The sequence below is a fragment of the Miniopterus natalensis genome, chromosome 1, assembly GCF_054644295.1.
Source record: "Miniopterus natalensis isolate mMinNat1 chromosome 1, mMinNat1.hap1, whole genome shotgun sequence".
Classification (NCBI taxonomy): domain Eukaryota; kingdom Metazoa; phylum Chordata; class Mammalia; order Chiroptera; family Miniopteridae; genus Miniopterus; species Miniopterus natalensis.
In genome coordinates, this window is record NC_142081.1 from 26,520,407 (window position 1) to 26,547,658 (window position 27,252).

Genomic DNA, 27,252 nt, shown 5'->3' on the forward strand with positions numbered 1-27,252 from the left:
AGCCTAGGAGCCATATACCTTAGGTTTGTAGTAGGTTAGACGATCTAAGTTTTGTAAATACACTCTTTGATGTTCCCATGACAATGAAATCACCTAATAACACATTTCTCAGAATGTATCCTGTCATTAGTTTGCGCATGACTAGCTACCTCTCAAAATAAGTAAAGTTAATAAACTTTCATCTAAATTTTTGTAGGACTATTTTTTTAAACTATTTAGTCTCATTTTCTTGCAAAATAAAATTTTTTTACAAAAATTTAATTTTTAAGTAAATTATTTACTAATAAAAATACTTTTGTTATTGTTGAGTTTGAGAATTTTTAATATCTTCTACATAGAAAACCTTTGATGGATATGTAGTTTGCAAATAATTTCTCCCAGTGTGCAGCTTGAGTTTCATTTATAGGTTATTTTGCATAGAAAAATTTTAGAATTTAAAAAATTTAAAATTAAAAATTTTTCCTTTGATACATTGTGTTTTTGAAAAAAGTTCCTTTTTTATTGATTTGAGAGAGAGAGAGACAGGGACAGAAACGTTAATGAGAGAGAACATCCATTGGCTGCTTCCTGCATGCCACCTACTGGGGATCAAGCCTGGAACCCGGGGAATTGAACCAGTAACCTTGGTGCATGGGTGGACACTCAACTACTGAACCACACCAGCCGGGCTATAAATTGTGCGTTTGATGTTGATTCTAAAAACTCTTTGCTTAAGCATAGGTCCTGAACATTTTCCCTTTTATTCTCTAAAGTCTTATGTTTTACACTTAAGTCTATTATCCATTTTGAGTTAATTTTTGTATAACGTATAAGGTTTAGGTGAGATTCATTTGTTGTTGTTGTTGTGTGTGTGTGTATGTGTGTGTGTGCGCTAATGGATGTCCAATTCTTCTACCATCATTTGTTGAAAAGATTATCCCACTGAATTGCTTTTGCAACTTTATTAGAATCAATTGAACATATCCATATCAAATACTGGATTCATCAATATATGTGTCTATCTTTTTAACAATACTACAGTACCTTCAATTTGATGGGTTTTGGGTAAGAATTGCATAAACCTGTATGTCATCCTGGGGAGAACTGACATCTTTACTATCTTGAATCTTTCAATCCATAAACATGGCATATCTGTTCATTTCTTTGTGTCCTTTTATTTCTTCAGTGTTTTGTAATTTTCAGCATAGATCACTTTGTTCCCAAGTGTATACCTAAGTATTTAACTTTTGTTGGAGTAACCGTAAATGTTATTGTTTCAAGTTTCAGTTTCCAACTGTTCTGAGTATATAAAAACATAATTTTGGGGGAGGTTGATCTTATATATTCCAAATTAATTAAACTGACTTATTAGTTGTAGGAGTTTTTCTATAGACACCTTTTCCCTACATAGACACGTGATTTGCAGATAGGGAGTTTTATTTCTTAGTTTCTAATCTTTGTGCCTTTTAATACTTTTTCTTGCCTTATTGTGCTACTTAGAAATTATAGTATTCAGTTGAATAAAATTAGTGAGAGCAGACAATCTTGCTTTCTTCCTGATCTTAGGAAAAAAGCATTCATTCTTTCACGATTAAGTATGATATTAACCACATGGATTTTTTGCAGATGCTATCAAGTTTAGGACATTACCTTCTATTTCTAGTTTGGTGTTTTTATTTTTTTGTTGTTGTTTGTTTAATCATAAATGGGTTTTAAAGTTTGTTGAACAGTTTTTCTGCATTCATTGATATGATCATATAATTTTTCTTCTTTAGCTTGCTGACACTGTGGATTACATTGATTGTTTTTCCAATGTTCAAGAAATTTTGCATAGCTCAAATAAATCCCACTTGGTAGTGGTGTATAATTCTTTTTATTGATTGTTGAATTTAATTTAGTAGAGGATTTTAAGTTCATGAAAGATATTGGTTGGCAGTTTTCTTTCTCTTTTTCTGGAAAAGATTGAGTAAAATTGATATTAATTCTTCTTTAATGTTTGGTAGATGTCTCCAGTAAAACTATCTGGGCCTGGAGATTTATTTTTTAGGTGGTATTTTAGGTTATAAAACTACACAGATTGTCTATTTCAGCTTGGTTCATTTTGCTAATTGTGAGTTTTTAGGAACTGGTTCATTTTTTCTAAGTTACTCAAGTTATGAGTATAAATTTTTTCACAGTATTCTCTATCTTTTTAATGGATGGAAAATCTGTAGTAATAGTGTTTGTTCAATCCTGATATTGATATTGTGTTTTCTTTCCTTCATCTCTGTTAGTCTAGTAAGAGGTTTATCAATTTTATTGAGTTTTTCAAGAACCAGCTTTTTATTTCATTGATTTTTCCCTATTTTCAATTTTATTGATTCCAATTCTTAAATATTTTCTGTCTTCTTGTTTTCACTATATCTGGCTCTTCTTTTAGTTTCTTGAGGAAGAAACATAGATTATTGACCTGAGAACTTTTTTCTAAAAATTGTTTTCATGATATATATTTTTCTATCATTTTACTTTCACCCTGCCCGTGTCATTGGTTTTTAAATGATTTTTCGAGAACAGTATATGTTGGATCATTTCTAAAATCCATTATGTCAATTTGTCTTTTAATGTTATATTTAAGTTATTTATATTTAGGGTAATTACTGATATTTTAGGGCTTAGATCTGTTTATGTCTTCTGTTTCTCATTCCTGTCTATTCATGACTTATTGTGGACTACTTAAAAACTTTTTTAGGGTTTCATTTTATTTTACAATATTTTTGTGCATATTGTTTTGTATACTTCTTCTAGTGGTTGCTCTAAGTATTATAATAAATAGATGAAATTTATCACAGACTACTACTATTGACTTTTATCATTTCAAATGAAATACAGAAGCTCTACTTCCATTTAGGCACCTTTACCCTCCCACATTTTAAATATGACTGTTCATTATTTACTCTACATACATCGCATACCACATTATATGGTGTTACAATTTTTGTTTCAAGCTTTAAATGTGATTTAAGAAAATCATTTTAAAAAGATAGCCTACTATATTTACCTATTCTGCTGTTCTTCTTTCTGAAGTTTCAAGCCTTTTTTTGTTATCATTTCCTTCCTCTTTAGAGGATTTATTTAGCTATTCTTTCAGGGGAGGTTTTCTAGTGACAAATTCTTTCTGTTTTCTTTTGTCTGAGTATGTCCTTATTTCTCACTCATTCCTAAAGAATAATTTCACTGGATATAGACTTTGTTGTTGACAGTTTTTTTTTTCAGCACTTGAAAAATGTTGTGCCACTTCCTTCTGGTGCCACCACCCTTCCCCAACTCTTGCCCCTCAAGTACAGTACTATCAAAAAATCACAGATAAATAGATCAATGAAACAAAAGTTCAGGAAAAGACAGACCTTATGTATGTGTATGTGTGTGTCTACGCATATGAAAATTTAGTATATGATAAATGAGACAATTCAAACAGGAGGGGAGGGGGATAGGTTCTTCAATAAATTGGGCTGTGAACTATAAGTCATCTCATATGTATATACACAAACACACATACACACACATATATATAAATTTATACCAACATAAATTATAGATAGATTAAAAAGTTCATATTTAAATATCTCTCTTTCAAAATAAATACACCCAAGGTGGTAGTGTAAATTGGAATAACTACCTTAGCAAACAGTGATTTCATCCAGAAAAGTTAAAAATATACATTACTTAAAAAACAGGAATTCCTTTCCTCAGTATCTACGTCAGAGAAACTCTTACACAGGGTGCTCTTATAAGAATTTTATAGCATAATTTTTCATAATAACTGCAAATGGAAACAAACTCAATATCCATCAACAATAGTTCTCAATAATTTGTGACATGGTGATGTTTTTTATGGCGAAAAACAAAACAAAAACAGCAACCAAAAACACAAGCAAGAAGCTTAGCTATTGAGAATGACATGGATGAATCTCAGTGTTGAACAAAAGAAGGAAAGCCCAAAAGATTACATACAGTGTGATTTGATTCACATAAAGTTCAAGCAGAAGCGCAAATAAATTATAATATTTAGGAATGTGAACATGGGTGGTAAGGCTAAATAAAAGTAAGAAACTAATAATGATAAAAACTTAGGATACTGGGTGGAAGAAATGATTGTGATTGGGTGAGGAAGATAGTTATTCTTTATCTCTTAAGCCTTTGGCCAAGCATCCATTCATTATGAGGTAATTTATTATAAGCAATACATGTATGCTTAATTCAAACTATGTATGAACTAAATAATGATTTCTGGTACTAGAAACATTGTGAAAGACTACCACATCTAACAAAAATTGAATTATGTTTCATCAATCAATCGTATCTTTTCAATAGTAAAAATTTACATATATAGTTATTTATACATGGTATATTAGAGACAGTATAGGTCAAATATAAACTCAGATATTATCCAACTAAAATGAACATTACAAGCAGATGTTGCCCATTTCCTCTAATTAAAACAAAAAGATTATACTTTCTGATTTCAGCTGAAAATGTTAATGGTGCCATCACATGTTGGTGAAATAATTTAAAACAGTTTTTCTTCCAAGACTTTTGAATATAAGAATCAATTTCATATTTTTTATGCCTCAGGCCTCAACTCTCTGAAGCTGTTTTAGATATAATATTAGTTACTGATGGAAAAAAATCACCTATCACATGTCATTCATCAATCATGCTTTTTTCAAAAAAATCCCTTGAGGGATAACTCTTATAATTCTGGAATTTCAAAAAACACAATGAAAAACTCATCCTTTAGAGAAAAGTTGCCATAAAAAATAAGGCAACATATCTGCATGACTAAACTACAAAAAACAATAATCCTCTGTTTCTAGGATGGGCCTTCCCCAGAGCAACAGTTTTGGTCTACTATTATTACTTCATATAACTTTTTTAGGTGATTTCATGTACTAGCATGGCCTCAACTAACTTGCATAATGACAAATCCCAATATCAATCAAAAGACAGAATTATCTTTTCTGAGTTCCAGGCTGATTTATCCAATTGGTGGATATTTGGTTATCTGAGAGGGACATATAATGGCAAATTAAATAAGTCAAAACTTACCCTTTTTCCTCTCAAACTCAGTCCTTTTCTTGTATCTCCTCTTGAACAGTTAACACACTCTACTTAGTTTCCTAAACCAGAAACCTGGCTCAATCTTTCCATCTTTCCCTAAACATCCAATAAATCATCAAGTAACTTTTGATTCTACTTAAATAATTTCTTGAATCTGAGTCTTTTCTTCAGCCTTACTGCCACCACTTTAGTTCAGGTTTTAATCATTTTGTGCCTATATTCCTGCAATCTGGTCTCCTTCATTATAGATGGAACCTCCTCTTCACTGAAATCATTTTTCTCACTCATCACAGAAAAACCTGAAAAAACTGCTGATTATGTTACTTACTTTCTTAAAATCACATAATGGTACCACAGAGTATAAAATCTAAATTTCTATTAAATCTAAATTTAGTATAAAGTCTAAATTTCTTGATATAGCATAAAGGTCTACTGCCAGTCCTATATCTCAACAGTTTTAATTTTAACCCTGTGATCTGCTGAAACATTATCTCATATTTATGTTTTCGCAGAATACAAAACTGTATAAAACTACAATTTGCTAAGTTCTTCAAAAGATTGCTGATTATCTTTTTCAAATGGCCAAGTGCCCTTCCTAGGTCTTTCATAAAACACTGTTTACCTTAATCACTTAACATATTATAATTATAAATAAGACAGAACACTTTGTAGAGAGATGGATTTCAACTCTATCCTTTATATAACTGCTGCTTAATTATTTACATATACATTTATTGACTACTTAAAGTTTCTTAACCCATGGCCACAGACAATAGAGTGGTGAAGGCCAGGGGCAGAGGGTGGGTGTGAGGTAAAAGGGGTCAATGGGGGAAAAATGTGGACATCTGTAATTCTTTCAACAATAAAGATAAATTTTAAAAAAAGAAGGAATAATTGTAAGGGAAAGTAAAAAACATAAGTAAACCTGGAAGAAAAAGAAAAGATTTAGAGAGGAAAGAAAAAGATTTGCATTTTCACTATAATCTTTCCTCTTCCCAATTTTATCTTAAATGGTTTTGAATAAAGAGGTTGGAAAAAGAAAAAAAGAAAAAAGGAAGTAATATTCTCATGTTATTCTGACACTTTAAACTCTTGATTATATTTTTGGAAGTAATTATTGGAACTCAAACAATTAATTTTAAAAGTTTACCTTTATTAATTCCCACTTTCTCTTTTAAAAAATGAGAGATCTGGATTAGGCCAAAGCTTCCTCCCAGCCAACTACTGAGAATTTATATCAAGTTTGAGTAAGTTTCTTGATACTCCTGTTTTGTTTTGATTTAATGCTAGAGTATAATCATGGCATTAATTCCAGATGTTGACTACACATAATACCTGACATATTGAAACTAACAGTATATTACATAATAAAGCTCAAATAATTTTAAAATAATGTAAATAAATGAAAGAATTACTTAAGATTTGAATTTAACTTGATTTTGAAAAGTTGATCAAATCAAGGTTAATGATTTCTTGAGAACTTTACATGTTATTTTTAACACCTTAACTCAGTATTGTTTATCCTTCACTACACTTCTATCCAATTGTTAACTTCTATTTATGGAATAGGTAGCAAGTTCAGTTCTTGTTAGACTGTAAACTGCTTTTAAATAAGGGCCACATGTGATGTTATAAAACTAATAGTCTAGCCCGGCCGGGCGTGGCTCAGCAGTTGAGCGTCGACCTAGGATCCAGGCGATCGGGGTTCGATTCCCGGTCAGGACACATGCCCGGGTTGCGGGCTCAATCAATGACTCTCTCATCATTGATGTTTCTATCTCTCTCTCTCCCTCTCCTTTCCTCTCTCTGAAATCAATAGATATATTTAAATAAAATAAAATAAACACACAAAAAAACAAAAACAAAAAAGCCCCTAATAGTCCATAAGGTTTAGTAAAATGTTAGAAACAGAACATTGTAATAACGCTGTAATTTTTTAAAATGTCAATTTTTCATTTATTGTACTGTAAATTTTTAAAATTGACTTAGAGAGAGAGGGGGGGAGAGAGAGAAACATCAATTTAAAAAAAATTCTCACCCAAGGGTGTTTTTATTGATTTTAGAGAGGGAGAAAGAGAAAGACATGTCAATCGCTGCTTCCTGTAGGTGACCCAACTTGGAATTGAACCTGCAACCTAGGTACGTCCCCTGTCCGGAAATTGAACCCACAACCTTTTGGTATACAGATGATGCTCCAAACAACTGAAATACCCGGCCAGGGTGAGAAACATTGATTTTGCTGTTCCACTTGATTATGCATTCATTGGTTGATTCCTGTATATGCGCTGACCAGGGATCAAACCCGCAACCTTGGTGTATATGGAAGATGCTCAACCAACTGGTCTACTTAGCCAAGGCCAGTACTATACATTTTAAATTGAAATTGGCATATTGTTTTCAAAGGAACCAGGAAATATTTACTAGAAGACTGATAAAATTTATAATTGGCAAAAACTTATAAGAAAAAGAAATTAAAACAGGATAACAAGGTAATTCATTATGCACACTAATGAATAAATACAGTGCTTTCTTTAATAGATTTTTCAATGAATTTCACAGGAAAGGGTTCCTTTTTGATTTTCCTAATGTTTTTCTTAGAAATGCACTGATGATGATAGAGGAAATCTGATGGATGGTGGTTATTTGAGATATATATAAATTCAAATAGGATAACCTGGAATTAAATGCTGTCCTAATACAACCAAAGATTCAACAGCATAAAGAATAAGCAATTCTTCCCCTACTGGCGCCAAGATACTAAGTCTCTATAGAGGTGAAAAATGCCATACTGTACCTTGATTTCTTCTATTTCATCTGGTACTATCTTGTATGCTGATATAGTCCCACCCAACCTGCAATCAGGAGAAGAAAATATTCTCAAAACCGGCAACAGTGTGTAAAAAAATAGGACTATTTCTGCCATTAACATCTGAGTGCCACCAATAATGCCCATTGCCCACCCCATTAACCATGAAGGCAAAAGAACCATTTTATGATTAATTTTTCCATATATTAGTTAAAAAGAGGTAGATAATGAATGACTACTGGAAGAGGAAACATTGTTAGATTTTTAACCATAACTAAACTTCTCTGATTGATGGTTTTAATGATACTGGAACTGCCACTTTTACTGATGGATTCTGTCACAATGAAGATATATCAAGAATCAGCAGCAGACATGGTGTTTGCTTTTTATGTTTGTCAGTTTTTATAACAGACTTGACCTTTTACAGTAGTTTTAGGTTTACAGAGAAAATAAACAGAAAGTAATTTATTTCAGATTCTTCTACCACAGTATTCTCTTTTAACATCTTGCATTGTGATACATTTGTCACAACTGATGAGCCAATACTAATTTTGCTTCTTCTTAAAAATAATTTAAACAAGGATTCAGAGAGATGTGTGTACCCAGCACTGTCTAATGTAAAAAGATGAGTGTTTGAAAGTTACAAATTTAATGCGTAAGACATGATCTTTGCCTTGAGGCAGTGATGACATTACATATCATGTTCATCTATTTTAAATATTTTTGTAAAGCAGCTAAGATTTATGTAACACTATTTGATAGGCATATTATATATTATCTAATTTAACTGTTACAACTGTCTCCATTGTAAGAATGGAGAAATTGAGACACAAAAATATTCAGTAATTTTCTTAAGTAACTGAAGGAGCTAGTAAGTAAAGATACTAATTGAGATTTACATTAAGTGTAAAATACATAGCAGATTTTAAATACTTAGTATAAAAAAAGGTTAATTTAACAGTACTGATTATATGCTAAAATAACATTGTGGATATGCCGAGTTAAATAAGCTATATTAAAATTAACTAAGTCTGCTTCTATTTAGTTTTTAAAATGTGCTACTAAAATTTTTAAATGGCTAGCATTTGTGGCTACTATTATATCTCTATCAGACAGGTACTCTAGGTTCCTAAATTCCAAGATACCAAGCTATCAGGGCTCTAATTTGGTTCTTAAAAAGAAAATTTCTGATTACTTATTTGACTTGGTAAGTACTCAATATAAAAAACAACAGTGTCATAAATAAGGCACTTATATATTCTAGATACTTCAGGATACTCCTATCTCATGTGTAAATTAAAAAATGATATTCTCATTTACATTAAAAATAATTTAACAAAATTATCTTTATTGAAAGCTCTGCATTTAAACACTTGAATGTTATCATTTATCTTGCTAATGTAATTAGTATTCAGATTTTTTTTTTGGCACATTGAAATAATTTTTTATTTTTATTCTTTAATTTTTTCTTAATTGAATTTATTGGGGTGACACTGGTTAATAAAAGAATATAGGTTTCAGGTGCAAAATTCTACAACACATCATCTGTACACTGTATTGTGTGTCCACCATCCCAAGCCAAGTCTCTGTTCATTACCATTTACCCCCCATGCCCTCTTCTACCTCCTTCCACCCCTCCTCCTCCTGGCAATCACTACACTGTTGTCCATGTCCATAAGCTTCTCTCAATCCCTCCATCTTCCTCCCCAGTACCCTGACCCCAGCTGTCAGCCTGCTCTCTATAAGTCTGTCACTATTTTGCTTGTTAGCTCATTTTGTTCATTCGATTCTACATGTGAGTGAAACCACACAGTACTTTTCTCTGACTGGCTTATTTCACTGAGCATTAAGCTCTCCAGGTCCATTCATGCTGTTGCAAAGAGTAAAAGTTCCTTCTTTTTTACGGCCGAGTAGTATTCCATTGTATAAATGTACCACAGCATTTTTATCCACTCATTTACTGATGGACACTTGGGCTGTTTCCAAATTTTGGCTACTGTAAATAACTCTGCAATGAACATAGGGGTGTATATATTCTTTTGAATTAGTGTTTTGGGTTTCTTTGGATAAATTCCCAGAATTGGAATCGCTGAGTCATAAAGCAGTCCCATTTAATTTTTTGAGGTAACGCCATACCGCCTTCCATAGTGGCCACAACAATCTGCACTCCCTTTTCTCCACATCCTCCCCAACACTTGTTTGTTGATTTAAGTCATTCTGAGAGGTGAGAGGTGAAATCTCATTGTGGTTTTAATTTGCATCTCTCTGATGATTAGTAATGTTGAGCATATTTTCATATGTCTATTGGCCATCTGTATGTCCTCTTTTGAGAAGTGTCTATTCAGGTCTTTTGACCAAACTAAGCTAGCATGATGCTGGATTGGACTATGCCCTAAAACAGAATGGAAACTTGGGACACTGAATTTGATGTTAGCCCTGCTGAAGGCAAAATGGGACTTCTTCTTTGGAGGGATGGAAGGAGATGGGACCTTGGAAACTCAGGGGTTTAATTCCACAGAAATAAAGCTTTCTACAATATCTCATCCTCCTGAGCAAGTCTCAGAAAATTCTTTTTCTCAGGATATTGCAAGAAGCCCACTCCCACTAATAACAGATGGAGATGTGGAGCTCTCCCCATCTGTTAACAATAAAATATGTGAATGAATTACTTCAATTAAAAAAAAAAAAGAATTAAGTTAAAAAAGAAAAACAAGGTGGTTGTTTATATGGTATAAAAACCTGATAGCTCTTCTACTTGTCAGGAGTGAGAGTGGAGGAATCAGCTATAAGTGTTTTTACTTTTATCATTAGCCAGCAATCATCTTTCAAATTTTTCTGTTCTCACTCCAAACATACCTATGCTTCCTTTTCAAACTCTAACACTATGGAATAAATAATAAGACTAACAGACAAAAAAGGTTTGTAAATCATAACTTTTAACAGTAAAATAGTTTATTTTCACTTCCAAGTTAATTGCAGAGAGGTTAATAGAACTCAGAGTATTGCATTAACCCATATTATTGACTGTAAACTTGCAGGTAGAGGGATGTGTGGCTGTACTAACTTCAGGTCCATGAAATGAGCTCTAAACTCTGGTAAAAATTTAAATGAGGAGTGTAATAAGACAAAGATAGTCTGATTTTTAGAGAAAGAGGAGAGCAAATGCAAGATGCTTCTAATGAAAACTGCTTAGAAAATGACTTTTAACATGAATTGATTATCCCATTCATTTGGTAGGTAATCACATGTGCTGTCTTGTTTTTGTTAGTTTCTCGGGTGTATGTGTGTGCAACTATTTTCACAATGCATTATAAATTACTAAAAAGCAGGAACAGTTCTTACCTTTTTTTTTAAAAAAAGAGATTCCACTCAATGTTTACTATTCTTGCATGCATATATAAGGCACTTTATGTATAACTGTTGAATAAATATTATGAAGATGTTTTACACTGAGAAAGAACAATTAAGGATTTACCTTGTTCATTTTCTATTTCTGTTTTCCCTGTTCCCTAAGTGGTTCATCCAGGCTTCCTGCCAAAGCTAACTCAACATTCTGACAATTTACCTTAGATATCATAAGCTACTAAAGTTATAAACTTGAACAGCACTGAACGACCATATCTCTATAGCATTCTTTATGGTCCAGCAACATGCATTTGTAATAGTATGGAAATTCAATAAAACACTAAAAAAGAACCAGAGGTACTTTTGATAAGATTATAATTTTAATTGCTTTCTCTACATACGTATAAACTGTTGGAGGGGAAAAAATCTGCTAAAACCATGAGTGGCTTCTCAATTGGGAGTGATTTTCCTTTTGGGGAACATTTGGCAATGTCTGGACACACTTTTAAAAAATTTATTTTATTGTTGAGAGTATTATAGATGTCCCTCCCTTTTTCCCCTTTGCCTGGCTCTGGCTCCATCCCCGGCCTTCACGGCAATATTGTCTGTGGGCACATTTTTTATTAGTAACAGCTTGGACGGTGCTACTGGCACCTAGTGGGTAGAGGCCAGAGATGCTGTTTGACATCCCACAATGCACAGGAGAGCCTCTCGTAACAATTATCTGGCCTAAAATGTCAATAATGCTAAGAATGAGAAACTTTGCATTAAAGGAATATAGAAGCCAAATAGAAAAGGAGAAAAATATTTCTTTAGAAGTATCCACAATATATTTATCATAGATCTGGTACAGATTAAGGTCTACTAGTTCTGCCTCAACCTGTCTTTCCAATATACTAATTTAATAGTAATAATAATAATAATGAAGTTTTGTTTATTTAATGCAAATAAATTTAATGACCACCTATAATATGCAAAGCACTGCGTTGTGTACTGAAAAGAATACAAAGAATAAAGTTTAGAATACAAAGAAATTTATGTCATCATCCTGGCCTATCAAGAACTGACAATATAGTTTAATAATGTAATATAATTAAGTATAATGACATACAAAATAAACTTAAAATAAATGATACACACAATGAGAACTATCAAAAGTATAGTACAGAATGCAGAAATCAGGATGGTTTAGAATGGCTACTCAAGAGAAATGGAAATTTATTTAGAGCTTTACATGGTTTGAATTTAGATAAGTAGAGATAAAGTACTTCATGTGAGAAGCATAGTATGAGTTAAGATAGTCAGGTGCTCCCTAGCCAGTTTGGCTCAGTGGTTAGAGCATCAGCCTGCAGACTGAAGGGTCAAGGGTTCGATTCCGGTTAAGGGCACGTACCTTGGCTGCAGGTTCAATCCCCCAGCCCTCCTGGGGGCATGTGTGGGAGGGAACCAATCAATATGTCTCTCTCACATCAATATTTCTCTCTCTCTGTCTCTCCCCCTCCCACTGTCTCTAATAAAAAAAAAAAATCAATGGAAAAAATATCCTTCGATGAGGATTAACAACAACAACAACAAAGATAGTAAGGCACTACACATATTATCTAGAGCAAAAGTTGAATGTTCAAATGAAGACCAAGAGGGTCTTAAATATTAGGCTGAGAAATAGTTGTTATTATGAAGTCAATGAGGAACAATTTACATTTGTTTAATAAGGGAAACAAGGTATGAAAGCAGGTTTAGAAAGTGTATTAGAACAAACAGGATAAGGGTTATGAATATGAATATAACTATACATACAGATATACAAATAAGGAGATTTATAATTGGCTCACAATTATAAATCAATTTACAAGCTGGAAAACCAGGAAAGCAGGTGGTATAATTCAGTCTGAGTCTCATGGCCTGAGAACCAGGAAGCCACTGGTGTAAGTCCAGAGTTTCAAGGCCCTACAATCAGAAACTCCAATGTTCAGGGGCAGGAGAAGATGAACATCCCAGTTCAAGAAGAGAGATAATTCATCCTTCCTTGAACATTTCTGTTTCATTTAAGCACCCTGTGGACTGGATGATACCTTCCCACATTGGTGAGGGAGGACTCTTCACTCAGTCTACTGAATCAAATGCTAACGTTTTACAGAAATACCCTAACAGACATACCCAAAAATAATATTTTATCAGTTATCTGGGCATCCCACAGGCCAGTCAAGTTGACACTTAAAATTAACCAGCATAGGAAGATTAGTTTGGGAGCAGACACAAAAATCCTAAATAGATTTTAGCAGTGTATTAAGTTAAAAAAAATATCATGTCCAAGTAAGATTTATCACTGGAATAGGGTTTAAGTAAATGAAAAATGATAAGGCTATCTCAATAGATATTGGAAAAGTCTTGATAACATTCTATATTACTCCTTATCTAAATAAATAAAAATAAATGCTTCAAGTAAACTAGAAATAAGAAGAAATTTCCTCAACCTGATTAAGGGGAAATTACAAGAAATAAAATGTAACATCATATTAAGTGGTGAAAAATTAGAAATGTTCTCACTAAAATAGGTACAGGTCAGGAAAGCTCAGTACCTTCAGTTTTTAAATTCATATTAAAAGGTTTAGTAGAACAAATTAGAGTTCAATATTTGGCTAGATATGAGATTAATAAGCGAAACTCAAAATATCAATGACCAATTATAACATGTAAGAGAGCATTAAAAGAATTATGTTCACTACAGGAAATACAGATGCACACACACACACACATACACTGAAACACACTACCTACAAATAAACCCAGTACATTTGAAAAATCTGCTTTTTAACCACAGAAAGCTGTATGTGGGCCCACTAGCACATAACTATTTGTGAAGTCACTTCTTTCAAGTTCAGATTCCTTCCAGACACCTGAAGATTGATCCTCAATGTCAGAGGCAGGGTTGCAAACTTATGGCCATGTTAAATTGAATCTTTTAAGATGGCTTCCTTGAATATCTATCTATCTATCTATCTATCTATCTATCTATCTATCTATCTATCTATCTATCTATCTATCTATCATCTATCTATCATCTATCTATCCACATATGTTTGCTTACTTATGTGGATGATTTTAATCAAGGAATTAATTGTCTAAGTTAACACAGGTCCTAATTCTCCCTATTATTTTATACCAAGATATTTAGCATATTTATAATACCTGTCTGTAGACCGAGACATTTGAGTTTGTAGCTCTAGATTTTACTATATATCAACTTCAGTATAGAATTTCTGAAGACATAAAACTATCATCTTTTTCGAGCTTCCCCAGAACCTAATACAATTCCTAGAAAATAAGTGCTTAATAATATTTATTGGTTTACTGACTTTTGAATGATTTTTGGGAGATCTTTAAGCAAATTTGTGTAAGAACAAAATTATGTACACAATGTCCAAAATAACCATGTAGTTTACACATTTAAAGTATTAAAACATTTGCTTATAAATTCTATTTTGATTGGGCTTATTCCCATGTTTGCTAGAAGATAAACCCTAGTCACTTGGTTATAGCTTTATATTCTTAATCCAATAATATGGAAAAGGAACAGTGTAGTTAGAATTCACTGTGGTAAGCATTTGTAAACAAATATGCTCTTGATTAAAATTAGCCTATTTTCAAAGAATGTCAACACATTATAGCAAATGAACTTGCTATACAATGGGACTGATAAAGCATTATAGGAAGCCACATAGTGAGAATACATAAGTTAAGAAATATCTTTTCCATTGCTTATTTCCTACTGGAAGCATACAAAATTCCCTTTTTACTTTATCACAAATGGTGTTACAATAGTGGACAACCATATGCAAACAACTGAACTTTGATCTCTCGCACCTTATAAAAAATTATACTGATGTTAGATCTAAAAGTAAAATTATAAAATTTTGTAAAAAAATACAAGAAAAAATCTTTGTGACCTAAAGTTAGGCAAAAAGTTCATAAAGTTTTGCTCTGTGAGAGACAATGTTAAGAGAATGAAAAAACCAGCAAACTGAGAAAAAATGTTGGTAAACCACACATCCAACAAAGGGCTTGTATATATCTTTACAAAGAACATATAAAATTCTCCAAACTTAATACTAAGGAAGCAAACAACTGAATTAAAAACAGGCAAAAGAACCCTGGCCAGTATGGCTCAGTTGGTTGGGCATCGTCCTGTGCACTGAAAGGTTGCCAGTTAAATTCCCGGTTGGGGCACATGCCCCGAGTTGTGGGCTCCATCCCTGGTAGGGGGTGTGCAGGAGGGAGCCAACGGATGTTTCCCCAGGGCCCATACCTAGGTTGCAGTTTCCATCCCCAGTTAGGGCTCATGCAGCGCATCGATGTTTCTCTCACATCAATGTTTCTCTCTCTCTCAAAATCAGTAAAAATATATATTTTAAATGAGCACGAGAGCCTGGCCAGCGTGGCTCAGCAGTTGAACATCAACCTATGATCCAAGAGATTGAGGTTCGACTCCCAGTCAGGGCACATGCCCATGTTGTGGGCTCAATCCCCAGTAGGGGGCATGCAGGAAGCAGTCGATCAATGACTCTCATCATTGATGTTTCTATGTCTCCCTCTCCCTTCCTATCTCTGAAATCAATAAAGACATATTAAAAATAATAATAAAAAAATAAAATGGGCAAGAGATTTTCTTTTTTTAATTGATTCTTAGAGAGGAAGCGGTATAGAGAGAAAGAGAGAGAGAGAGAGAAACACTGATGTGGGAGAGAAACATCGATGGGCTGCATGAGCCCTAACCGGGGATAGAATCTGCAACCTAGGTATGGGCCCTGACTGGGAATCGAACCTGCCACCTTTTAGTGCAAAGGAGGACACTTTAAACCAACTGAGCTACACTGGCCTGAGCAAGACAAAAATATTTAAATAAACACTTGACCAAAGATGATAAAGAGAGAGCAAATAAGAAAATGAAAAATGTTCAACATCATTAGGTAATAAGGAAGTGAAATTGAAACTATCCCTATCAGAATGGCCAAATCAGAAAATATGACAATACCAAATGTTAGATGCAGAGCTACTGAAACTCTCATATGGTGATGGGAATGTAAGATGGTACAGCAATTTAGGAATACAATTTGGCAATTTCATAGAAGTTAAACATAACATTTGTTCACAGAAAAACTTGTTCATGAATGTTTGTAGCAGTTTTATTCAAAATCTTTTAAAACTAAGGAATATTTCACTTAAAAACTTGGGTTTCAGGTCTTCATTAAAAACAAACACCCCCCCAAATGCATAAATCTAAAAGATGTGGCGACATTTTCCCCACCTTAAAACAGGACAAGACTGGCTGATAATAAATAACTTCTCTATGTGTAGGTCATGCCACAGCTCTGCCACCCCCCTTATACAGTGAATGCATATGCATTGATATCTGGATCTTTTCACTTTTGGATATTACTTGCCTGGTCTCTGTGGTAGAACTATCCAAAATTTGTGTTTCCACAAAAAACAAACCAACCCTAATGGCCTCAGCAATCTTGAAAAAGAAGAACAAAGTTGGAGGTATCACACTACGTGATTATCAAACTATAATATAAGACCATAGTAATCAAAACAGCATGGTAATGGCATAAAAAACAGACATATAGATCAATGGAACAGAATAGAGCACCCAGAAATAAGCTTACATCTACATGGTCAATTAATATTTGACAAAGGAGGCAAGGACATACAATGGTGTAAAGAACATACAATGGGGTAAAAACAGTTCATAAGTGGTGCTGGCAAAACTGGACAGATACTTGCAAAAGAATGAAACTAGACCATCTTTTTATACCATATACAAGAATAAACTCAAAATGGATTAAAATCTTAAATGCAAGACTCAAAACCATAAAAATCCTAGAAGAAAATATAGGCAGTAAAATCTCTGACATTTCTCATAGCAATATTTTTTCTGATATATCTCCTCAGACAAGGGAAATGAAAGAAAAATAAACAAATGTGACTACATCAAACTAAAAATTTTGCACAGCAAAAGAAACCATCAATAAACTGAAAAGGGAACCCACTGTATGGGAGAACATATTGTCTAATGATACAGCTAAGAAGGGGTTAATATGCAAAATTTATAAAGAACTCATATTAATCAACACCAAAAACCACACAAAGAATCCAAATTAAAAAATGGGCAAAGGACCTGAATAGACACTTCTCCAAAGAGGACATACAGAAGGCCAATAGATGTATGAAATGATATGCAGCATCACTAATTGTCAGAGAAATGCAAAGAAAAACCACAATGAGATATCACCTCACACCTGTCCAAATGACTATCATCAATAAATCCACAAATGACAAATGTTGGCAAGAATGTGGAGAAAGGGGAACCCTAGTGCACTGTTGATGGGAATGCAGATGGGTGCAGCCACTATGGAAAATGGTATCAAGTGTCCTCAAAAAATTAAAAATGGATCTGCCTTATAACCCATTGACTCCACTTCTGGGTATATATCTGAGGATACCAAAACACTAATTCGAAAGAATATATGCACCCCTATGTTCACTGTAGTGTTATTTATAATAGCCATAATACTGAAAGCAACCCAAGTGCCCATCAATAATGGATGAATGAATAAAAACGCTGTGGTACATATATACAATGGAATATCACTTGGCCATAAAAAGAATGAAATCTTACCATTTGCAACAGCATGGATGGACCTAGAAGGTGTTATGCTCAGTGAAATAAGTCAGCCACAGAATGACAAATATCGTATGATTTAAACTTACATGTGGAATCTAAAAAGCAAAATAAGTGAACAAACAAAGTTGAAACAACCTGATAGACACAGAGTAAACTGGAGGTGCCAGAGGGGAGGTGGATTGGGGAACTGGGTATAAGAGGTGAAGGGATTAAGAAATACAAACTGGTAGTTACAAAATAGTCTCAGGCGTGTAAGTAAAGCATAGGGAATACAGTCAGTAATATTGTGATAACTATGTATGGTGTCAGTTGGGGTACTGGAAATATTGAGGGGAACACTACGTAAAGTATGATTGTATAACCACTAAACTGTATATGTAAAACCAGTACATAATAAAATTGGGGAAAAAAATTTGTGTTCCTCCTACCGTTGTGTTAAATTTATTGCTGGGTAGTGTCTACTTAGCCAGGGACTACATTTTCCAGTTCCTTGGACCTAGATGTGGCCACATGACTAGCTCTCACTACTTGACTGTCAGCAGAGTGACCTTTCTGACTTTCTGGCTAGGGTTTTAAGAAGTAGATTTTTCCTTCCTTTTGCCATCTGGAAGCAAAAATCTCCAAGGTCTTAAGGGATGATGAAGCCACACATGAAAAAGCAAGACCTGTCCCAGGCATACAGAAATATTCACACTGGACCATTGCGTGAAAAAGAAATAAGACTTGGATTAAATCATTGAAATTTTGGGTTTATTTGTATAGAATTGTGTTATTCTAAAGCTGTGCTGTCCAAATAGAGTAGCCATTAGCTACATGTATTTAAACTTATCTAAATAAAATATTTTGGTTCCTTAGGAGGGATTAATAAAAATACTATTAACATTTGTAAGACAGTTATAGGTTAAGAATACTTTAAATCCGGGTCTCCTAAACCAACAGTTTGAGGTTGGCAAGCACAAACTTTGCACTTTCATCCACAGCAGCATTTTCCATCAACATCTCTTTCTTATTGTGGAGGTAAAATTTAGATAAAACATACATACTTGACATAAAAATATCAAGAAAAATATTTATTACAGAGGCTAACATACAACATTCAAAACAAATAAGGGTAGGAAAGACAGTATCTTTGTTACTATTCTTATTTGCTCCCATTTCAACAAGTATTAATGACTTTCATAATTTCTTGCAATACAAAAAACATTTCAGAGTGGAAATAAATATTTTGAAACTCCTTTTAAATAAATTTTGGCTTCTTTAGGGTAAAGATATATATGGTTCCCTACCAAAATGTATACACACTTTGAATAATTATAAAGGCAGAGTCTATTAAAATATATTTCATTTTCAAAATTGAGCTATTAGTAGTTAAAGTGTGTATACAGTTTTTGGGACACCCTGTATTTATGGTTTTGAAGGGTAAAAATACTGTGTTTAGCTGAGATATTTTTCTACGGGTAAATAAATTGGTGTTGTTTTCCCAGAGAAAGACCAAACTACTTGATCTCTAGATAATGAAAAGTGCAAATTTATTAGGTTTTAAAATTCTCAAATAACTTCATTCTCTGGTCTTTCATGGACAAAATCACCTTGGAGTTCTAATGATTCTCTGAATGTTTGCTTACAATCACAATCTGACTCAAAGAAACTGCAGCCTATTTCTTCTTGTTCTCTCTGTACTCATTATCATGATTAATTAAATTGCTGGTCACTATCAATGCACATAAACATTGTTCCAGCATTTATCATTAGAGTACTTGAATACTTAGAAGCATCACGGTGCAACAATAAAGTGAAATAAATATTTTCTCCTATAGAGAATCTTACCTGAGGCAAATGACAAGGACTGTAAGTATCTAAAAAGCGGAATTGTAGGATTTCTATGAAAAGGTTTATATTTCACTAACTCATAAAGTAACTGACACAGGAAGGTTACTTTGTCTTCCAAATTAGAGATATTTTTGAAATTATGAGTACTTGCACTTTTCTAAACTAACTATGAAATTACCTATTTCTTTCCACATTCAGTGGAAAACTTAACACTGACCAAAAGGATGGTTATTTTGAATGTAGTAGAAGAACCTGAGGATATTCTCCTTTATTTCTATTTTTACTAATACTTAAATACGTTACCTGGAAAAAAGTTTTCCTTTTCATGTACATCCAATAATTCTGTTTTCCTAAAGGTGGCATATTTTAATTTTCTTTTGTACTTCACGCTTTAAAAAAGTTATGCAATATGATCGGGATTCAGTGACATGAGATAAGAAGTTGGTGACTACATAAAGATACTACAAAGAAAGAAAATTGTAAGAATATCTCAGATGAACATAGATGCTAAAATCCTCAACAAAATATTAGCAAACCGGGTCTAGAAATGCATTAAAAAGATCATATACCATGATCAAGTGGAATTTATTCCAGGGATGCCAGGTTGGTATATTATCTGCAAATTAATTAACATAACATATCACATAAACAAAGTGAAGGACAAAAACCACATGATCATATCAACAGATGCAGAAAACGCATTCGATAAAATCTAGCACCCATTTATAATAAAAACTCTCAGCAAAGTGAGAATAGAGAGAACATACCTCAATGTAATAAAGGCCACATATAACAAACCTACAGCCAACATTACACTCAATGGCAAACACTAAAAGTGTTTCCCTTATGATAGGAAACAACAGGAATGTCCACTTTCACCACTCTTATTCAACATAGTACTGGAAGTCCTAGCCACAGCAATCGGACAAGAAGAAATAAAAAGCATCCAAATTGGTAAGGAGGAAGTAAAACAGTCACTATTTGCAGATGACATGATATTGTTCAAAGAAAACCCTAAAGACTACACCAAAAAGCTACTAGATCTAATAAATGAATTTGGTAAAGCAGCAGGATACAAAATTAATATCCAGAAACCAGTGGCATTTCTATATACCAATAATGATCAGAAAGAGAAACTAAGAAAACAATCCCATTTACTACTGCAACAAAAATAATTAGGTATCTAGGTATAAATTTAACCAAGGAGGTAAAAGGCCTGTACTTGGAAAACTATAGGACCCTGAAAAAAGAAATTGAAGTACAAATAAGTGGAAGCATATACTGTGTTCATGGTTTGGAAAAATCAACATCATTAAAATGTCCATACTATCCAAAGCAATCTATAGATTCAATGCAATTCCTATTAAAATAGCAATGGCATATTTCACAGACCTAGAACAAATATTCCAAAAATTTATATGGAACCAAAAAAGACCTAGAATAGCCTCAGCAAAATTGAGAAAGAAGAACAAAGTTGAAGGTATCACAATACCTGATATCAAACAATTCTACAAGGCCACTGAAATCAAAACAGCCTGGTACTGCTATAAGAACAGGCATACAGATCAATGGAACATAACAGAGAGCCCAGAAATCAACCCATGCCTTTACGGTCAATTAATATTTGACAAAGGAGGCAAGAACATACAATGGGGAAAGACAATCTCTTCAATAGATGGTGTTGGGAAAATTGGACAGGTACATGCAAAATAATAAAACTAGACCACCAAATAATACCATACACAAGAATAAACTCAAAATGGATAAAAGACTTAAATGTAAGTCGAAAAACCATGAAAATTCTAGAAGAAAACATAGGCAGTAAAATCTCGGACATCTCTCACAGCAATATTTTTGCCGATATGTCACCTAGGGCAAGGGAAATAAAGGAAAAAAATTAACAAACGTGACATCAAACTAAAAAGCTTGTGCACAGCAAAAGAAACCATCAACAAAATGAAAAGGGAACCCACCATACGGGAGAACACATTCCCCAATGATATATCGGACAAGGGGTTAAACTCCAAAATATATAAAGAACTTATACAACTCAATGCCAGGAAGACAAATAATCCAATTAAAAATAGGCAAAGGAAGTGAATAGACACTTCTCCGAAGAAGAGATACAGATAGCAAATACATGTAAAAAAATGCTCAACGTCACTAATCATGAGAGAGATGCAAATTAAAATCACAATGACATATCACCTCATACCTGCCAGAGTGGCTACCATCAATAAATCAACAAGTACTGAGGAATAAGTGGAGAAAAGGGAACCCTAGTACACTGTTGGTGGGAATGTAAACTGGCACAGCCACTGTGGAAAACAATATGGAGTTTCCTCAAAAAATTAAAAGTGGTTGGTTGACCAGTGTGGCTCAGTGGTTGAGTGTTGACACATGAACAAGGAGGTCACTGGTTCGATTTCAGATCAGGGCATATGCCAAGGTCCTGGGCTCAATCCCCAGTAGGGGGCCTGCAGAAGGCAGTCAATTGATGTTTCTCTCTCATTCATGTTTCTATCTCTCTATCCCTCTCCCTTCTTCTCTCTCTAAAATCAATAAAAAATATTTAAAAAAATTAAAAATGGAACTGCCTTATTACCCAGTGATCCCACTTCTGGGACTATATCCTATGAATCCCAAAACACCAATTCCAAAGAATATATGCACCCCTATGTTCATAGCAGCATTATTTATAATAGTAAAGATCTGGAAATAGCCCAAGTGCCCATCAGTAGGTGAGTGGATAAAAAAGCTGTGATACATTGACACAATGGAATGCTATGTGGTCATAAGAAAGAAGAAAATCTTACCTTTTGTGACAGCATGAAGGGACCTGGAGATTATGCTAAGTGAAATAAGTCAGTCAGAGAAAGACAAATACCATATGATCTTACTTATACGTGGAATCTAATGAACAACATAAACTTACCAGCAAAACAGAAACAGAGGCATGGATACATGGAATGGACTGACAGCTGTCAGAAGGGAGGGGGGAGGTGGGGACTGGATAAAGAAGGTGAAGAGATTAGCCAAAGAGCATATAGGCATAACCCATAGACACAGAGAACAGTATGGTGATAGCCAGAGGGAAAGGGGGTAGAGGGCAGGGGTCCAGTGGAGGTGGGCAAAGAGGGAAAATGGGGACATATGTTATACTGTCAATAATAATAAAAATACAGAAGTACTACAAGACACACACACACACAAAAGGTGACTTTCAACAGTCAGTACTTACAGATACAATAAGAAAATGGGGGAAATAGCCATGTAGAACTCAATGCATTAAAAAAAATGCCATCCTATGCCATTAAATAAATTTATAGAATAAAACTTTCCTTATGTATTAGCCATATCCTCCATATATATATATATTTTTTAAATTTCTTTATTGCTGAAAGTATTACAGATGTCCCGTTCCCCGCCCCCCCCCCCCCACCCGCTCTACCCAGCTCCTGCTACCTCCACAGGCCTTCACTGCACTATTGTCTGTCCATGGGTTATGCATATATGCATATAAGTTCTTTGGTATTAATCTTCCCCGCCCCGCACCCCCACTATAATGCCAGATTTTCTGCTGGTAACTCAGCATCATTTTCCCTCTAGGTGTTTTCCTATAAATTATGCATCTGGAACTGGAGGCAGCCATAATTATCCCTTTACAATTCTTGAAATTGCTTCAACTTCCTGACTCCCTAAATGTTAGCAGTAAAACTAAGATCTAGCACAGGTCTTACTTGACCATCAATTCTCTTTAGGCTTTTGACAAATTTTGTAAACTGCTAATTCCTTGTAGTAAATTCCTTCCTGCTTAAAAAAGCTAGAGTGGTTCCTGTTTTCCTGATTAAATCCTGACTAATACAACTATCTAAATGAAACCTAGAAAAACTAATACCAAGCTAAACTTCTCCAAAGTGGTAAAGGGAGAGAAAACGCAATAAAAGGGAAAATTACACAAACAAAAAAGAGAAAATTTAATGTGAAAAAAAAAATTTCTATAGTTAAGGCCATAAGAAATTTCTTACAGTTATTAATAATCTTTCAAAAACACTATTTTAAAAAGCATATATTTAAGTATCTAGGCCCAAACACTCAAATTATACAAGATAGCAGGTATACTTTTATGATAGCAATGGATTTTAAAATAGCAATAAAAATCTATGATAAAATTATTCAATAATATTACTTGCTCAGGTCTCGTCTCTTACTATCTTAGGAAAGAATAATGGTAACCATCTGCTACAACTGCAAAAATAAACCTGCAGCACCTCTACCATGTCCAGCTGTTCTTATTGGAAAGGAAAAGGTGGCTAACTGTCAACTGACAACGTTCATGTAATATAAACATTGACCTTTATTTTTATCTTTTTATTATCTTATAATAAATAAAAACCCCAAAATCAAAAATTATCTGCTCTTAGGTAAGATTTACATGGCTATTCACTTTTCTACTGTTAAAACTAAAACTCTATTAAACAATTATAATAAATTTCCACTTCAAGATATTTATATATAATTCATTTCTGAGGGCTTGGCTTAAAGAAATTTTCTTTACACATGATGTTGTAGACATTTAATTGCCTAGCAAGTGAAACTAAAGAATGGTCACTCGCTAGAGAAAATAAATTAGTAACAGTTTTTAAATTGAGAGATATATAATGAGCAAAATACAAAGATTAAAAGAGTAAGCAATGGAAAGAAACTCACTTTAGGATTATTCAAGGTAATTTGTGGGATATGAAGTGATGGTTTTTGGCTTCAAGAAGTTTATAATCTTGGTGGAAAAGCAAAACATATAAATATATGTTTTGTATATAGTATGTATATATATAAATATATATAGCTTATGCCATATACATATATCGCATAATATATGTGCATATTTATAAGATATAAAGTATATTAATATAATATATAATGTTTTATATATTTCGGATTATATTTTATATATTGTATGTTTTTTCTATTTTCTCACATATGAGAAAATTTTAACGATAAATATGTGAATGAGGGAAGTAGTTACACTGCATATTCCCTGCACACAGCCAAATTTCTTAAAAGTTCTTTTTGTCCATCTCTTAACTAAGAGTCTTACATTTCATTTAACTGCAATTTCTCCTTCTTTCTCTCCAATCTCTCCTTTCTCTCGAAAACTCATTCAAGACTCACCTCTTACCTTAACCTTTCCTTTCCCTTTCAATTCCTCTTTTTCTGGCCATCTCTTTACTATGTGAGGGATTTAGTACATTTTTGGCTTCTCCAACTTATCTCTGTATCTATTAGCCAGAGAGTTAGGAGATATAAAGGGTATAAAATATTGCAAATATTTTAAATATTTATGTTTCTATCACATATCAATATGAACAAAACCAAGAAAGTTGAAATTAGAATTGTATATGTAGAAGACAGAGGGCAGAAAAATAAGGGGCATTTTGGTGAAATTTAGTAAAACATAAATGTATGTAAATAAGGAGTGGATAAATTAGGGAAACACTGGGAACACATTATGCACTTTTAACGAAAAGAAAAATAATTTTTGCAAGAATATAATGCAAAATGATTTAATCAGTAAGAGAGTAAAGACAGAGAAGTCAGGAGGACAGTGAAATATTCCCCAAAATAAGTGATAAGGTACTGGAAGTCAACAGAAATAAAAAAACCCACCAACTATATTCAACAATATAGATGAAGAAATCTTCAACAAAATTCTAGCAAATTGAATTTATCAGCATATTAAAAGGATCATACATCATGATGAACTTGGATTTATCCCTGAGAATGTAAGGAAGGTACAACATGTCCTAATCAACTAAAATGATGCAACACATTAAAAGAATGAAGGATAAAATTACATGATCATCTCAAAACATGCACTCAACAAATTCAGTATAGAAGAAATGTACCTCAACATAATAAAGAAAAGTCTACAGCTAACATCATACTCAACAGTGAAAAACTGAAAGTTTTCCCTCTAAGATCAGGAACAAGACAAGGATATCCACTCTCACTACTTCTTTTTCAACAAAGTACTGGCAGTCTTAGCCTAAGCAATTAGGCAAGAAAAGGAAATAGAAGGCTTTTTTTTTTTTTTAGAAAGGAAGAAGTAACATTGTTTGTAGATGATGTGCTCTTATACATAGAAAACTCTAAAGAATCCACACATATGAAAAAAATTAGACATTAGACATATTAACAAGTTCAGCAAAGTTGCAGGATACAAAATTAACAACAAAAATCAGGTGTATTTCTATACTCTAAAAACAAACTATCTGAAAAGGACATGTAGAAAACAATCCCAGTTAGAATAGTATCAAAAAGAATAAAATATTTAGAAATAAACTTAACCAAGGAGGAAACTGACTTATACACTGAAAACTTCAAAACATTGCTGAAATTTTAAAAGACACAAATAAATGGAAAGACAGAATGTGTTCATGTATTGGAAGGCTTACTATTGTTAAAATGTCCATATTATCCAAAGCAATCAACAGATTCAATGCAAACCCTATCAAAACCCCAATGGCATTTTTTATAAAAATAGAAAAAAACAATCCTAAAAACCATATGGAACCACAAAAGACCTCAAATAACCAAAGCAATCTCAGGAAATAAGAACAAAGCTGTAGGCATCACACTTCCTGATTTCAAAATATATGAAAAAGCTACAGTAACTGAAAAAGTATGGCACTGTCATAAAAACAGACATATATCAATGGAACAGAATAGAAACTCCAGAATAAATAAATGTACATACATGTATATATAGTCAATTGATCTTTAACAAAGGTGCCAAGAATATAAAATGGGTATAAAATAGACTCTTCAAAAAATGATGTTAAGAAAACAGGATATCTACATCCAAGAAAATAAAATTAGGCCCCTGTCTTATACCATATACAAAAAAACAACAACAAAACTCTAAATTGGTTAAAGACTTAAATGTAAGGCCCAAAACTGTAAAACTCCTAGAAGAAAAAATAGGGATTGACATTGGTCTTGGCAATGATTTCTTGGATTTGACACTAAAAGCACAGGCAACAAAGCCAAAATAGACAAGTGGTACTACATCAAACTAAAAAGATTGCACAACAAAGGAAAAAAACTAGAGTGAAAAGACATCCTACAGAATAAGTGAAAATATTTGCAAACCACCTATCAGATAAGAGGTTAATATTCAAAATATTTAAGAATATTTACAACTCAACAGTAAAATAATAATAATAATAATAATCCTATTAAAAAATAAGCGAAGATCATGAATAGACCATCCCCAAAGAAGACGTATGAGTGGCCACCAGGTATATGAAAATGCACTCATCATTACTAACGATGTTCAACATCATTAATCAACAGAAAAACATAAATCAAAACCATAATGAGATATCATTTCATACATGTTAGGAAGGCTGTGTTAAAAAAAAGAGAGAGACAGAGACAGAGATAAGTGTTGGGTAGAATGTGGAGAAAAAGGAATCTTTATACAGTGTTGGTGGAAATGCAGAATGGT

At 33.2% G+C, this 27,252-nt stretch overlaps 1 protein-coding gene across 2 annotated transcripts in view; it reads right to left on the reverse strand.

Annotated features, from left to right (window-relative positions):
• The window catches only part of GPHN (gephyrin), a 351,760-nt gene that overhangs the window by 235,680 nt on the left and 88,828 nt on the right, over positions 1-27,252 (reverse strand). For both annotated transcript variants that reach the window (XM_087819798.1, XM_016223798.2), the window contains exon 3: positions 7,871-7,928. In XM_087819798.1, coding sequence (XP_087675924.1) covers positions 7,871-7,928 — 58 coding nt within the window. The remainder of the gene's footprint in view (positions 1-7,870; positions 7,929-27,252) is intronic.